General features: G+C 62.2%; 1 protein-coding gene across 5 annotated transcripts in view; it reads left to right on the top strand.

The window, feature by feature from the left end:
- Positions 1 to 11,670, top strand: part of KCNH2 (potassium voltage-gated channel subfamily H member 2) — a 33,559-nt gene extending 21,889 nt beyond the window's left edge. For 2 of the 5 annotated variants that reach the window (XM_070516189.1, XM_014829002.3), the window contains 10 exons: positions 3,849 to 4,277; positions 4,790 to 5,177; positions 5,503 to 5,702; positions 6,174 to 6,426; positions 7,562 to 7,755; positions 8,003 to 8,102; positions 8,779 to 9,051; positions 9,132 to 9,318; positions 9,638 to 9,815; positions 11,103 to 11,669. In XM_070516189.1, coding sequence (XP_070372290.1) covers positions 3,849 to 4,277; positions 4,790 to 5,177; positions 5,503 to 5,702; positions 6,174 to 6,426; positions 7,562 to 7,755; positions 8,003 to 8,102; positions 8,779 to 9,051; positions 9,132 to 9,318; positions 9,638 to 9,815; positions 11,103 to 11,252 — 2,352 coding nt within the window. In that variant the 3' untranslated portion in view covers positions 11,253 to 11,669. Of the gene's footprint in view, positions 1 to 733; positions 1,161 to 3,848; positions 4,278 to 4,789; positions 5,178 to 5,502; positions 5,703 to 6,173; positions 6,427 to 7,561; positions 7,756 to 8,002; positions 8,103 to 8,778; positions 9,052 to 9,131; positions 9,319 to 9,637; positions 9,816 to 11,102 lie in introns of those variants that run through there. The other 3 variants (XM_014829005.3, XR_011505381.1, XM_044765766.2) reach the window with 3 other exon arrangements.
- Positions 11,671 to 13,174: the final 1,504 nt, after the last annotated feature.

The following is a 13,174-nucleotide window of genomic DNA, read 5'->3' as shown; positions in this document are numbered from 1 at the left end:
CCAGCTCCTCCTTTGCATCCTGACGGAGGATCAGGAGTGGGAATCCCTGCAGTCAGGGAGAAGCCTGGGACAGTGGGGGCTCCTGTCCCACACCTGCTGCACCCCAGTTCCCCATGCCCTCTCCTGCCCCGTCCACAGCAGCTCCCCAAGTTGGCCTGAGGAAGGGAGCTGCCCCGCCTGCCTCCTTGGCCCTCCTCCTGGCCCTGCTCCCACCGCCTCTGGCTCCCTGGGTCCCTGCCAGGTCTCCAGCCCCTTGGCCTTGACTCCAGAATGTTCCTCCACACCCGAGGCCCTATATCTGGCTGCCTCCCCCTCACTGCCTCCCCCCCACCGCCTCTGTCTTGTTCCCACCTGGAGCCCTGGCATCTGCCCTGCTCCTGTGCCCGCAGCATGTGCCTGTTGTGTTGTTGTGGTCTGCGCGTGTGGGTCTATATGTGTCAGCCTGTGCGTGTGTTCCTGGCTCTGCCGGTCAACGGGCGGCCTCTCCATCTCTGGGTGTCTGTCTGACTCTGGCTGGCTGGGCACTGGACTGGCGGGGCGGGGGTGTTGGGGAGACCATTAATCTGCGGTGACAGTCCGGGCTGCCGGGGAGGGGGAGGGGCGCGGGCTGCAGGAGCGGCTGCAGCAGGAGCCTGGAGCCGGCCGCGGGGGAGGGGGCGCTGGCCTGCTGGGGCGGGGCGGGGGAGCCCAGTGTGCCTTGTGGGGGTGGGGACAGGGAGGAGGAGGGGCCGGCTGGAGGAGCCGAGGTTCCGACCGCGGCGCCGCTGCTGGGCTGGCGGCGGGCAGAGCACAGCACCCTGGCAGCGGGGCCCGCACCAGGGGACCATGGGCAGCCAGAGCCAGGCGGGGTGCTGTCCACACTCACTGCCAGGGTGAACCCAGCCCCGGGCCCAGCCCCGGCGACCCTGGCTTCATGCCAGAGGCTGTCCTGGGAGCCAGGCTGCCAGCCTCTGGGGCGCAGCCTGGGCTGGGACTGCTGCTGGGGCGCAGGTGAGGTGCTGGCTGGGCCCTCAGGCCCCAGGGCAGGCAGGCTGGGGGCAGCCAAGTCCTCCATGGCGGCCCCAGCAGGGAAGGCAAGCAGGACAGGGGCTCTGCAACCCAGGGCCCAGAAAGGCCGGGTGCGGCGGGCCGTGCGCATCTCCAGCCTGGTGGCCCAGGAGGTAGGTGACCCCCAGCTCCTCCCCCTCCCTTCCGGGGCTGGGGCACTGAGACAGGCGGCAGCAAGTCGGATGCGGTCCAGAGGGCTCTGGCACCAGGCCGGGAGAGGGCTTCTGAGAAGCAGGACAGTTTGAGGCACGGGGTCCCTGTTCATCTTGCTCTTGGTTCCAGCTTGCTCCTCTTTACGCCCACTGGGCTGGGGGACAGTGCTTTCCTTGACAGGGGGCTTCCCTCTCCCAAGGCTTCCCGGGCCTACGGTCTTCTAGCTCAAAATGCAAAGGTAGGATAAGGAAAACAGGAATGAAATGGGTGACCAGAGAGGATAGCAGGGAGACTGGGGAGGAGAGGAGCCAGCCTCCTGCTCCCACCCCACCTCCCCCAGCGGGCAGGGACAGCGAGAGGGCTGGCGGGCAGCAGCCAGGCCTGGCATGGAGGCGCTGAGGCTCCATGCTCCCGCACTCTGTGTGCTGGAGGTGGACCCTGCAGCAGCGAGTGAGGCGTGGGCTGCTTCAGGGGTCCAGGCTTGGAGGCTGGACTCTGAGCAGGGTGGGGGTCAGAGGCCACTGGATGGTGGTGAGGGCAGGCTGAGCTGAGACACCTGGCTTGCCTCTTCCTGGGCAGCCTGAGGTGCTGGTGGCTGGGCTGTGGTCCCCCAGGCTGATGACTCTGTAGGCACCTCCTGGGAGCCACCTCTCTGCCCCCAGGGGGCTTCTGTCAGAGAGCCTGCAGGAGGCTCTGGGCAGATGGCAGATGCCTGAGAATCTCATCCCTGCCACTGTCTCCCTTGGCACCTGAGCTCTCTGCCGCGGCTCACGTGCTCTTCCCGCTGGGGGACAGGTATGGGGGGATTCTTTCAATCCACAGAGGAGCCCAGAGTTTGGCTTAAATGAGCTTGTGTTCTGCGGGACAACAGGTCAAGGGGGGGTTACACACCTGGCCTGAGGCCATATGGTAAGCTGCTGGTTGCAGAGCGGGGCCTGGCCCCTGTGAGATGAGGTCTGCGGGTCCAGGCCTTGTATCCTGGGCTTGCCCCATGCATGTGCATTTGTGCATTGGGCTGGTCCTGCCATGGGCAGACTTGGGGGGCAGGATCGCTGTTGTCAGGTGTGGTCCAGCACAGCCCCAGGGGGTTGGGCCTCTCAGGCACTGGGAGGAGCTCCATCCAGGGACAGTTACCTTCTTCTGCTCCCTTGTCTGCGGGGGCCCTGGCCAGGTCTGTTTTTTTAATCCCCACTTGATCTCTGTAAGGCTGCCACCCCATGCTTTCTGCCTTAAGGAGCAAGTGTCTTGGGCTGAAAGCAGGGCAGAAGTGGCGGCCTAGGAGCCACATGCTCCCTCCTCTGCTCCAGGCCCCAGCTGTTCCCCGCACCTATCACTTGCCACTGGAGCTCCCGTGGCCACCCCAGGGTGGCCAAACCCCTAACTATGGCCCATTTTAACTTCCTGTTACTTCCTTTAAGGAGTTGTTCTCTAAACAGTCTGTCTGGTGAGGGTGGGCCCAGGGGATGCCCCAGCTTGGTTATGAATGGAAGTCTTTGAGGCTCCACCCACCACGCCCTCGCAGCCCAGGAGCCTGAAGTTGTGGGGCCCTGGCACTCAGAACTGCTGGGAACAGGGCCGGCAATCTTGGCTCTCAAGGGGGTGGGCCAGGCCTTGGGTTTGGGGCTGCCCAGGGATGGCAGGGCCAGGCTGAGAGAGCTTGGGGAGGGGGATTTTGGGTTGAGTCAAATGTTTGTAAGAGAGGACTCTGAGGGCCTGGGGGAGGGCACAGGGGGACAGATGCAGCTCCTGGGACAGTGTAGGGAAGCCAGCCTCTGCCCTTCCTAGTTTGCTTGGGGAGAGAGTGGTGTGGCTGCTGCTACCTGATCTAGACAGTGAAGGATATGAAGGTGAGCCTGTACAGAGCTGGGTGTGTCCCTTCTGAATGTCTGTTGTGTGCATGTCCCTCTGTGTACACGTAGGCCCATCTCTGGCTGGGTTAGGGCTTAGTGCACTGGTGTAGGAGTGTGGGAGCGCAAGGACTGAGGGCTGCCCTGGGCTTGGGGGGAGAGGGGGCTGGGGGAGAGAGGACTGGGAGTGACTTGGTCTCTCCCCAGTGGAGGCCAAGGAGCCTGAGTCTGGGTGGCTGGTATCCTTGGGCCAGTGGCATGAAGAAACCATTAGGCCCTCAGTCCCTGGGCCACCAGCAGTGGGACTCGTAGGGAACTGCAGTGATGTGCTGAGGCTATGACTCCTGAGGCCATCGCCCAGGCAGGGAGCCGTAGCCCTTGGAGCATTTTCTGGACTGAGCCGATGGTGTGTGTGTGTGGTGTTTGGCCGGTGTGGGCAAGATTGCATGGTGGGAGTTATATCCGTAGGTGTGGGTCTGCATCGCTGGTGGGGAGCAGTACTTCTGGGCATTACTGCACGGTGCCCTAGACTCAGGTCACCAGCCAGGAGGTCCCCATGCTGCATGGGGAACTGTAGTGCCCAGGTTGAGGGTTGGTCGGTGGCTGTGGCCCCTTGGCTGAGGGGTAGGTATTCTGATTGAAACTTTTTGGCCTCCCTCCTTACTCTGCTTGTCCTCTTCTTTGGACGCCCCAGCAGAGATGTTACCTGCTCCCACCCTAGAGGTCCCATGGCCTGTCCTCCCCTGCCCCAGATGCCGGCTGGACATCATGCCCTCCTCTCCACCTCCCTTGCCTGTCCAGGTCCTGTCTCTGGGTGCTGATGTGCTGCCGGAGTACAAGCTGCAGGCGCCACGCATCCACCGCTGGACCATCCTGCACTACAGCCCCTTCAAGGCCGTGTGGGACTGGCTCATCCTGCTGCTGGTCATCTACACGGCCGTCTTCACGCCCTACTCGGCTGCCTTCCTGCTGAAGGAGACGGAAGAGGGCCCCCCGGCCACCGACTGTGGCTATGCCTGCCAGCCCCTGGCAGTGGTGGACCTCATCGTGGATATCATGTTCATCGTGGACATCCTCATCAACTTCCGCACCACCTATGTCAACGCCAACGAGGAGGTGGTCAGCCACCCTGGCCGCATCGCCGTCCACTACTTCAAGGGCTGGTTCCTCATCGACATGGTGGCTGCCATCCCCTTTGACCTGCTCATCTTCGGTTCTGGCTCTGAGGAGGTGGGTTGGCAGGGAGGTAGAGGCAAAGAGGATGTGGGGAAAGGGAGAGAAGGTGGTGGGAGGTGGTGGGGCAGAGAAGGTGGCGAGGGAAAGGCCAGCAGAGGCATGGCGGTTGCCACCAACCAGCACCCGCTCCCGCTCCATACCAGCCACTCACTGGTTATAGAGGTCCAGAGGGGGGGGCGCCTTTTTCTAATTTGTCTTTCAAAAAAGGCCACTGTCTTCTCAATCACACAAAAGCTGTGGGCGTTCTGGCCAGGCACCTTACTGTGGGTGTTGACCCTTTCGGAGTCCCAGTTTCCTCATTGTCACTATGGGGACCATGAGCCCTCTGTTCACAAAGCTAGCAAAGATTAATGGGCTTCTGTTCTGGGCGCAGCATGTGGAGGGCGCTTCAATTAGGAGGAGGTTCTGGGAGGAAGTCTTTGGGGATCTTACCGCTGATGTCCCCCAGTACTGCAGTGCCCCCATCCTCATTTGCCCCCACATTTAATGTCCCCCTCCCCCCGCAGCTGATCGGGCTCCTGAAGACGGCGCGGCTGCTGCGACTGGTGCGCGTCGCACGGAAGCTGGACCGCTACTCGGAGTACGGGGCAGCGGTGCTCTTCCTGCTCATGTGCACCTTTGCGCTCATCGCGCACTGGCTGGCTTGCATCTGGTACGCCATCGGCAACATGGAGCAGCCGCACATGGACTCCCGCATCGGCTGGCTGCACAACCTGGGCGACCAGATCGGCAAGCCCTACAACAGCAGTGGCCTGGGCGGCCCCTCCATCAAGGACAAGTATGTCACGGCCCTCTACTTCACCTTCAGCAGCCTCACTAGCGTGGGCTTCGGCAATGTCTCCCCCAACACCAACTCAGAGAAGATCTTCTCCATTTGTGTCATGCTCATTGGCTGTGAGTGTGCCCCTCCGGGTGGGTGGGGGAGAGTGGCACCGGGTCTGGGAAGAGCCTGAGGTGGAGGGTGGGGAGGATGCCAGAGGGGCTGGAGTGGGCTCTTGGGACTTAGAGATGCCAGAGGCCACCATCGTGGTGTGTTGGGAGCCAGGATACCAGGGAAGAGGCACAAGGCAGAGTCCAGGGGCGTGTGTGCCTGGGCTTCTGTGTTTGTGCATCTCGTTTGTGTGCTTACACTGAGACGTGACTGCGTGTGTCATTGACCGGGTGCAGGGGCCGGCGGGGTCCCTTTGATGCTGATGGCCCCACTCGCCCCTGCCCCCAGCCCTCATGTACGCCAGCATCTTTGGCAACGTGTCAGCCATCATCCAGCGGCTATACTCGGGCACAGCCCGCTACCACACGCAAATGCTCCGGGTGCGGGAGTTCATCCGCTTCCACCAGATCCCTAACCCGCTGCGCCAGCGCCTTGAGGAGTATTTCCAGCACGCCTGGTCCTACACCAACGGCATCGACATGAACGCAGTGAGGCCACTGGGCCGCGTGATGGGCTGCTGGGGGGCTGGAGGGATTGGGGTCATGCAGTGAACATGTCTCCCCTCCCAGCATCACACTGTGGTTCAGGTGGTCACAGTTAGTGCTTACAAACACCCTGAGAGCTGTTACCCTCCTTTTGCTAATGGAGCTCATTTACCGGGAGAGCTCTCACTTTGGGGCAGGCCAGATCAGGCCCTTGCGTATGGGTGATGCGTTTAATCCTCACAACAGCCCCAGGCAGGAATTGGTCCCCACACCTTAAACATAAGGAAATGGAGGTCGAGGGCAGTGAGGTGTCATCCCCAAGGGTGCACGGCTAGAAGGGGTGGAGATGGAATGGGCACCCAGATCCCTCCCTTCCACACTGGACCCCCCATGCTCGTCCCAGGGCCTGCTCTGGGGCGGGGTGTGGGAGTGGGTTCCAGGGGAGGGCATGCTGAGCTGCCCCACCTCCCCCAGGTGCTGAAGGGCTTCCCGGAGTGCCTGCAGGCAGACATCTGCCTGCACCTGAACCGCTCGCTGCTGCAACATTGCAAGCCCTTCCGAGGGGCCACCAAAGGCTGCCTGCGGGCCCTGGCCATGAAGTTCAAGACGACACACGCACCGCCAGGGGACACGCTGGTGCACGCCGGGGACCTGCTCACCGCCCTCTACTTCATCTCCCGGGGCTCCATCGAGATCCTGCGGGGCGATGTCGTCGTGGCCATCCTGGGTACGGCAGGGACCAGGCCCTGGGCTGGAAATGCCCGCCATGGCCTGGAGACGTCCGAGCCCTCTGAGGACACAGCCACTGGGGCTGTGGACCCGGGACTGCCTGCAGAGACCTTGGGCTCTTTTAATTCACCCCAGCTCAGGCCCTCCACGGGGGGCAGTGAGAAGGAGCCGCACACGGGGTGGGGCTGCTAACCTCTGGGGGCTCCCAGATTCTGCCTCTCTTCGGGATCTCCCCCCAGGCAGCGACACTCTTGCTTCCCTAAAACAGGACCAAATCCAGATGCTTCAAGGTGGGCAGTGGAGGGAGGCTGTGCCTCTGATTTTACTAAGGAAATTCGAAGTTCCCTACAGCCTCCTGCGATACAGCCAAGCCTGGCCCTCGTCATCTCCAAAGCAAAGGGAGTCCTGCCCCTCCCCGCCTTCCCTCCCTTCCTTTCTGCCCTACCTGTGCACCTGGGCAGGTGTGCCTGGGCAGGCGACGTCCTGCTCTCTGTCCTTCCCTTGACTCTGTACACCTTAGGGCAAATGTGTCGTGGGGGGTCGTTTTAGGTTTTGATTTCTCAGTTCAGTAAGAACACATACCCTCGCTCCACGAACACCCCCAAACACAGCTAAAACTAGTTTCCCCACATAACACTTGGCCCTACTACACATGGTACCTTCTGGTGTTTTCTGTTCTGTGTTGTGCTAAGCTATGCTATCCTATTTTCTTTCAGTAAACAAAATGCTGGTCTTGATTCACTACTGTGTTATGATCTGTAGTTTGAAGAACACTATTTATGAGAGTGCAGTGGTTGGCCAGGAGGGTGTTTGGGACGTGGGGTTTGGGGGTAGAAGTCGAGTTAGAACCCAGGGGAGCCAGGGCCATGGGCAGGGTGGGGAACGCAGGCTGGTGCCGCTGGCTGGTTCCAGGAGCTGGAGGCACAAAGATGGGAGGTTCCCTGCTCTTTACCAACAGGGCTCTGCTGGCTACGTGGTCCCGCCTTTGTAGGGGGGCGGGAATGGGGCTGGGGCTGGCCGGTGGGTGACGAGATTGAGGGGAGGTGCCGGGCCTGGGGTGAGAATGCCTGGAAGACAGGAGCCTGCTGCCTCTGCTGCCCCAGGGGCTGAGCCCCCCTCTCGGTGGCCTCCAGGGAAGAATGACATCTTCGGAGAGCCTCTGAACCTGTATGCGCGGCCTGGCAAGTCCAATGGGGATGTGCGGGCCCTCACCTACTGCGACCTGCACAAGATCCACCGGGACGACCTGCTGGAGGTGCTGGACATGTACCCCGAGTTCTCCGACCACTTCTGGTCCAGCCTGGAGATCACCTTCAACCTTCGAGATGTGAGTGGGCTGACCCCGTGGTCTGCACCCTGGGTGGCTGCCCCTTCTCTGTGCGCCCTCCCCTCGGGCCGTTTCCCTGCCTCAGACGAGGTTGTGAAAGTCCCAGCCTCAGCCTCAACCCTCGTCCTGGGGCAGAAGAAGGCTTCCCTGGAGCGGGAGCTGCCAGCCCCACCTTCTCTGTGCTTATGAGGGGCTTTGGGCCCCACCTGGCAGGGCCGAAGGGCCCTGACACCGCTCTTGGTTCCAGACCAACATGATCCCCGGCTCTCCCGGCAGCACAGAGCTGGAGGGCGGCTTCAACCGGCAACGCAAGCGCAAGCTGTCCTTCCGCAGACGCACCGACAAGGGTGAGGGGGGGAGGGGAGGGGATGGGGGGAGGGGAGGGGATAGGGTGGGCGGTGCTGGTGAGCGGGATGGGGCCAAAGGGGTGGTCCAGAGGAGGCGGGGAGGAGGGTGGAGCCCCGGGTCAGCCGCATCTGCTCCACCCAGGCTCCACAGACATTCGTGTGCCTACCTTCAGTGCCCCGCACCCCTCACCCCAGCTGTCTAAACGCTGCCCATCCTTTCAGGTTCACTTGAACTGTCTCCTCCTCCTGGAAGCCCTCTTCTGCCCTCTAGGGTAGGGGCATACCTAAGTTTCTTTGGTCCTTACAGGGCTGACGTCCTGGTGGGCGCTGCCTTGAACTGATCAGGGGACAAGAGAAAGGACCAAAGAGGGCAAGGGGGCCAGCAACGGGGACTGAGGGCCCAGGGGTCCCAGAGAGCGCCGCCCAGCAGTGCCGCTGCCGGTGCTTGGGTGGCCAGCGATCGGAGACGACCCGGTCCCACTCCCGGGAGTTCTCAGTCCGCTTGAGGGTCAATGAAAGATAGACGCAACAATGGGGACAAACCAGGCCCTCCTGCCACAGTCCTCTTGCAGGCCTGCTCCATCACCTCCCCTCCCCTGCCCTCCCCTACGCTCCTCTGCCCTCCCTGCCCCTCTGCCCCCTGCCCTCTCTGAGGCCCATTCTCTGTTTCCCACAGACCCGGAACAGCCAGGGGAGGTGTCGGCCTTGGGGCCGGGCCGGGCGGGGGCAGGGCCCAGTAGCCGGGGCCGGCCAGGGGGCCCGTGGGGGGAAAGCCCGTCCAGTGGCCCCTCCAGCCCTGAGAGCAGTGAGGATGAGGGCCCAGGCCGCAGCTCCAGCCCCCTCCGCCTGGTGCCCTTCTCCAGCCCCAGGCCCCCCGGAGAGCCGCCGGGTGGGGAGCCCCTGATTGAGGACTGCGAGAAGAGCAGTGACACATGTAACCCGCTGTCAGGTAGAGTGAGGCTGCCCCAGGCTGGCGGGCGGGCAGGCGTGGGGTCTCTCCGGGGTCTCAACCCAGCTCTCTGGCTCCAGGCGCCTTCTCGGGAGTGTCCAATATCTTCAGCTTCTGGGGGGACAGTCGGGGCCGCCAGTACCAGGAGCTGCCTCGCTGCCCCGCCCCCGCCCCCAGCCTCCTCAACATCCCTCTTTCCAGCCCTGGCCGGCGGCCCCGGGGCGATGTGGAGAGCAGGCTGGACGCCCTTCAGAGGCAGCTTAACAGGTGAGGGCGACCCCAGGGATCCAGCTTAGCCCCCAGCTGTGTGTGTCGAGGGGGAGGGTCTGGTAAGGTGGTGTGCGATCTATGGGTTTCTGGCAGTATTGTGGGGTGAAGGGAGAGTGTCAGCTCTGGGTAGGCCTGTCTGTGTGTCTGGCAGCTTGACCCTCTCCTTCCATTCAGAACTGAGCTGGGGGCTGTCACACCTAAAATGAAGAGTGTCTGGGGTTGACCAGCTGTCCGTCCATGGGGTGGTCCTGAAGTCACAGTTACTGATATGTCCACTTCCCCGAGACCCAGAGCGTCCTCCTCCTTGTTGCCCCAGGCTGGAGACGCGGCTGAGTGCAGACATGGCCACCGTCCTGCAGCTACTGCAGAGACAGATGACACTGGTCCCTCCAGCCTACAGTGCTGTGACCACCCCGGGGCCCGGCCCCACCTCCACCTCCCCTCTCCTGCCTGTCAGCCCCATCCCCACTCTCACCCTGGACTCGCTTTCTCAGGTAAGTCCCAAAGCCCCCTCCCGCCCTGGCACCCAGCCCTGCCTTCTCCGCCCCGATTCCACTCCGCAAATCTGCTTTGCTGTCCTTTCTTTGTGGACCTGGGCCCCAGCCTCCCCTCTGTCCACCTGCCCCCCATTCCTGCCCTCCTCCCAGGCTGTGCTCCTAGAGAAGGGCTGCTTCAGGAGCTAGGGGCACAGGACCACAGGACAAGGCAGGAAAGCCCCCAAACCAAAGCCCCCAGACAGCTGGGTGTGTTCCTCTAGTGTCACCTGAACGGCAGATCTACTCCTGGGGCCTGTGTCATGGCTGCCAGTGGTCTCCAAGGAGGGGACTGATTGACCCTGAGGCGTGGTAGTGGGTGCCGTGTGCCAGCACACCCTTGGGACAGGGTCCCAGGTGCCTGCTGTGACTGGTACCCCCGCTCTGACTCTGCTGCCCACCATTTGCTCATGCTGGCCGCTTTGCAGGGCTGTCGTGCGGGCTTGGCTAAGCCCAAGGGTGGTGCCCGCATCTCTCTCCTCCTGCCGGAGATGGGCCTCTGTGGCCCCTTGTCCTCTCCTGAGTGGACATGCGGGCTCCTGGCCCCCTGACAGCTGTGTCTGGACCCTGAGAAGGGGGCTCCTCTGGCTACGAGAGGGGCCTGGGATCTGCTCCCCCCTTCCTCTGGCATCTGCTCCCCCTCCCATATGCTGCCTGCTCCTGTTTGCAGACACCAGGGCCCACGTCAGCGAATGTGCCAGTCTCCCTTCACAGCCTCCCCCGCAGAGATCTCACAGCAGACTCGTCAGCACCCACAAACCCCCTCCCGCCTGCCCTGGCACTCTCCCTGGCCTTCCGGGGCCTGGCTGCCAGCCCGCCTCTGTTTCTAGGTCCCCGAGTTCTTTCTAGATTGGAGGAAGAAGGCTTGTTTCTCTTTCTGTCCTAGCTTTTGTCCCAATTCAGGGCCCCTTATTCCGGATTGGGTGTGGATTGAGCTCCTGCATCCCCTGGGGAAGGAGGTGGCTGTGGCCTCGAGTTCTCCCCTGTATCGAGTGGGAGCTCCCACGGCTCCCAGCTGCCCGGGGTGGCTCTTGCCCACTGAGAACACATTTCTCTACTTCCGATCTCAGCCCCTTGCCTTTGTGGTCTGAGGCCTGCTCTGCCTTGGCCTATCTCCTTTTCCCCTCTTCTGTCTTCCTGTCCTCTGTCACCTGGTTCTCTGGACCCTCTTTGTCCTCTGACCGCCCCTCCAGCCCCTTCCTCCCCTTCCGCGGGCTCCTTGCCTCTCACGCTCTGTGGTCTTTGCAGGTTTCCCAGTTCATGGCGTGCGAGGAGCTCCCTCCGGGGGCCCCAGAGCTTCCCCAAGACGGCCCCACTCGACGCCTCTCCCTGCCGGGCCAGCTGGGGGCCCTCACCTCCCAGCCCCTGCACAGACACGGCTCAGACCCAGGCAGTTAGTGGGGCTGCCCACTGTGGACACGTGGCTCACCCAGGGTTCAGTGCACTGCCTGGGCCCCTCCCCTCAAGGCCTGCCCGGGAGGCCCTGGCTGCAGAGGGGAGAGGAACGAGAAGGCAGGGCCCCTCCCCCAGCCCTCGGGGACCGTCTCCTCCTGTGTCCCCTGGACCCCAGTGGGAGGGGCAGGGGCGGGGCCGGGCAGTGGATGGGGGTCTGTGGTCCCCCCACTGCCCTGGGGGCAGTAGCTGGTCTAACTGCCTGGAGGCACCGGGCCCTGGGCCTTAGGCACCTCAAGGACTTTTCTGCTATTTACTGCTCTTATTGTTAAGGATAATAATTAAGGATCATATGAATAATTAATGAAGATGCTGATGACTATGAATAATAAATAATTATCCTGAGGAGACTCTCGTGGTGCTGGGAGGGTGCAGCTGTCAGCATGCTGTGTCATGTGTTCACATTCACGTGTGTACGTGTGCACTGGCCTTTCTGCAGGAATCTGGGTGTATCTATCTGCGTGCACAGGGCCTGCAGGGATGGCCCTGATATTTGGGTGTGGGGTGTATGCCGTGGGGGGTGCTTCCTGCCTCTGTAGGGTCCTGCTTCCATGTGGCCCTGGATCCAGGATAGCAGAGAACCACTCAGACTGTTTTGAATATGGACGTAGTTCTAATGGGGTGCCAGGCCTGTGGCCAGCCCCTCAGGGCCCTGTTGCCTGGGTGGCATTCTGGCTCCCAAAGGTGCCCCCAAACTGACGGCTAATCCCCCATCCTCTTGTCCCCTTACACAGTTTGTGGGCCCAGCCCACACTGACCCTAACCTGGGGCTGTATTGGCTTAAGTCCTGGCCCATACCCCCTGCCCCGTGACTGGGCCTTATCGTGACCTTAACCCAGGCTCACACAGACCCCACATCACTGGGCCACACACTGATCCATCTCTCGTCGTGCTGGCTTTCCCGGCCCGGCGCGGAGCTCCCTGGTGTCTGCTGCCGATGGGCTCACCTTGATCGCCTCAATGGCTTGGTCACCTCCCATCCTTGATCACAGAGGAACTGCCTGAAGAGGGTAGAAGTATCTGGATGGCTCATTCCCATTCCTGGAGGAACAAGACGGAACGGACGTCCTGCGGCCAGTGAAGGGTGGTGCCACATGTGTGTGCATGTGTGTGTGTGCATGCTGCTGGCCTTGGGAGGACACACAGTTTTCCTGAGGAGTGGCCATGTGGTGGCCGTGGCAGGGCAGCTGCCAGCCAGCAGGAGGAGCCGATGGGCAGTGGCCAGCTCTACTGAGGTGCTGCCAAAGGCCTTGGTTTCCCACTTAACCCCAAACCCCTGACCCCTTGGGGTGGGTTTGTTAGCCTTGCTTTAAAGTCAAATGCAGCCCTTCTCACTGCCCATGCCTGGGCGGGGGTGGGCACTGGGAGGAGAGGCCCAGGTCTCTGAGCAGCCTGGAGGGTTCTCACTGTGCCCCAGCAGGTAGGAGAGAATGGATAGAGTCTCCCCATGTCCAGGCCCTTCTGCACCAGAGTCCTGGCTCCCCTCCCACCAGGTGTGACCAGGGAGGGGCTTGTGTGCACTGTGTCTGGGGGAGGGGGCCGTACATGGAACATAGAGATGGGGAGAAGGGTGAGACACCAGGGTCAGAGGTAGAGAGGAGTGACAGAGAGAGGCAGGCCAGGCAGGAAGGGTGACTTTGTGTGACAGGATCTGCCACACGTGAACATACGTGTCACATGTGTGTACACATGAGTGTGAGCACGCATCTGTTTGTGGTTTGGGAGTTCACATACAGCCTTTCCTGGTGGGGTGATGTTTGTGAGTGTGAGGTGGGGGGGGGGCTGGCTAGGGGGATTCCCTGGATTTGGAGTCAGCTCATGGCCTCCGGAGGCAAGCAGAAACCCTCGGGATCTCAGCCCGGGGTAGG

Source organism: Equus asinus, chromosome 1 (assembly GCF_041296235.1).
Source record: "Equus asinus isolate D_3611 breed Donkey chromosome 1, EquAss-T2T_v2, whole genome shotgun sequence".
Taxonomy (NCBI): domain Eukaryota; kingdom Metazoa; phylum Chordata; class Mammalia; order Perissodactyla; family Equidae; genus Equus; species Equus asinus.
Note: the sequence above shows the minus strand (reverse complement) of the source record. Positions and strands in the feature narration are given on the sequence as shown.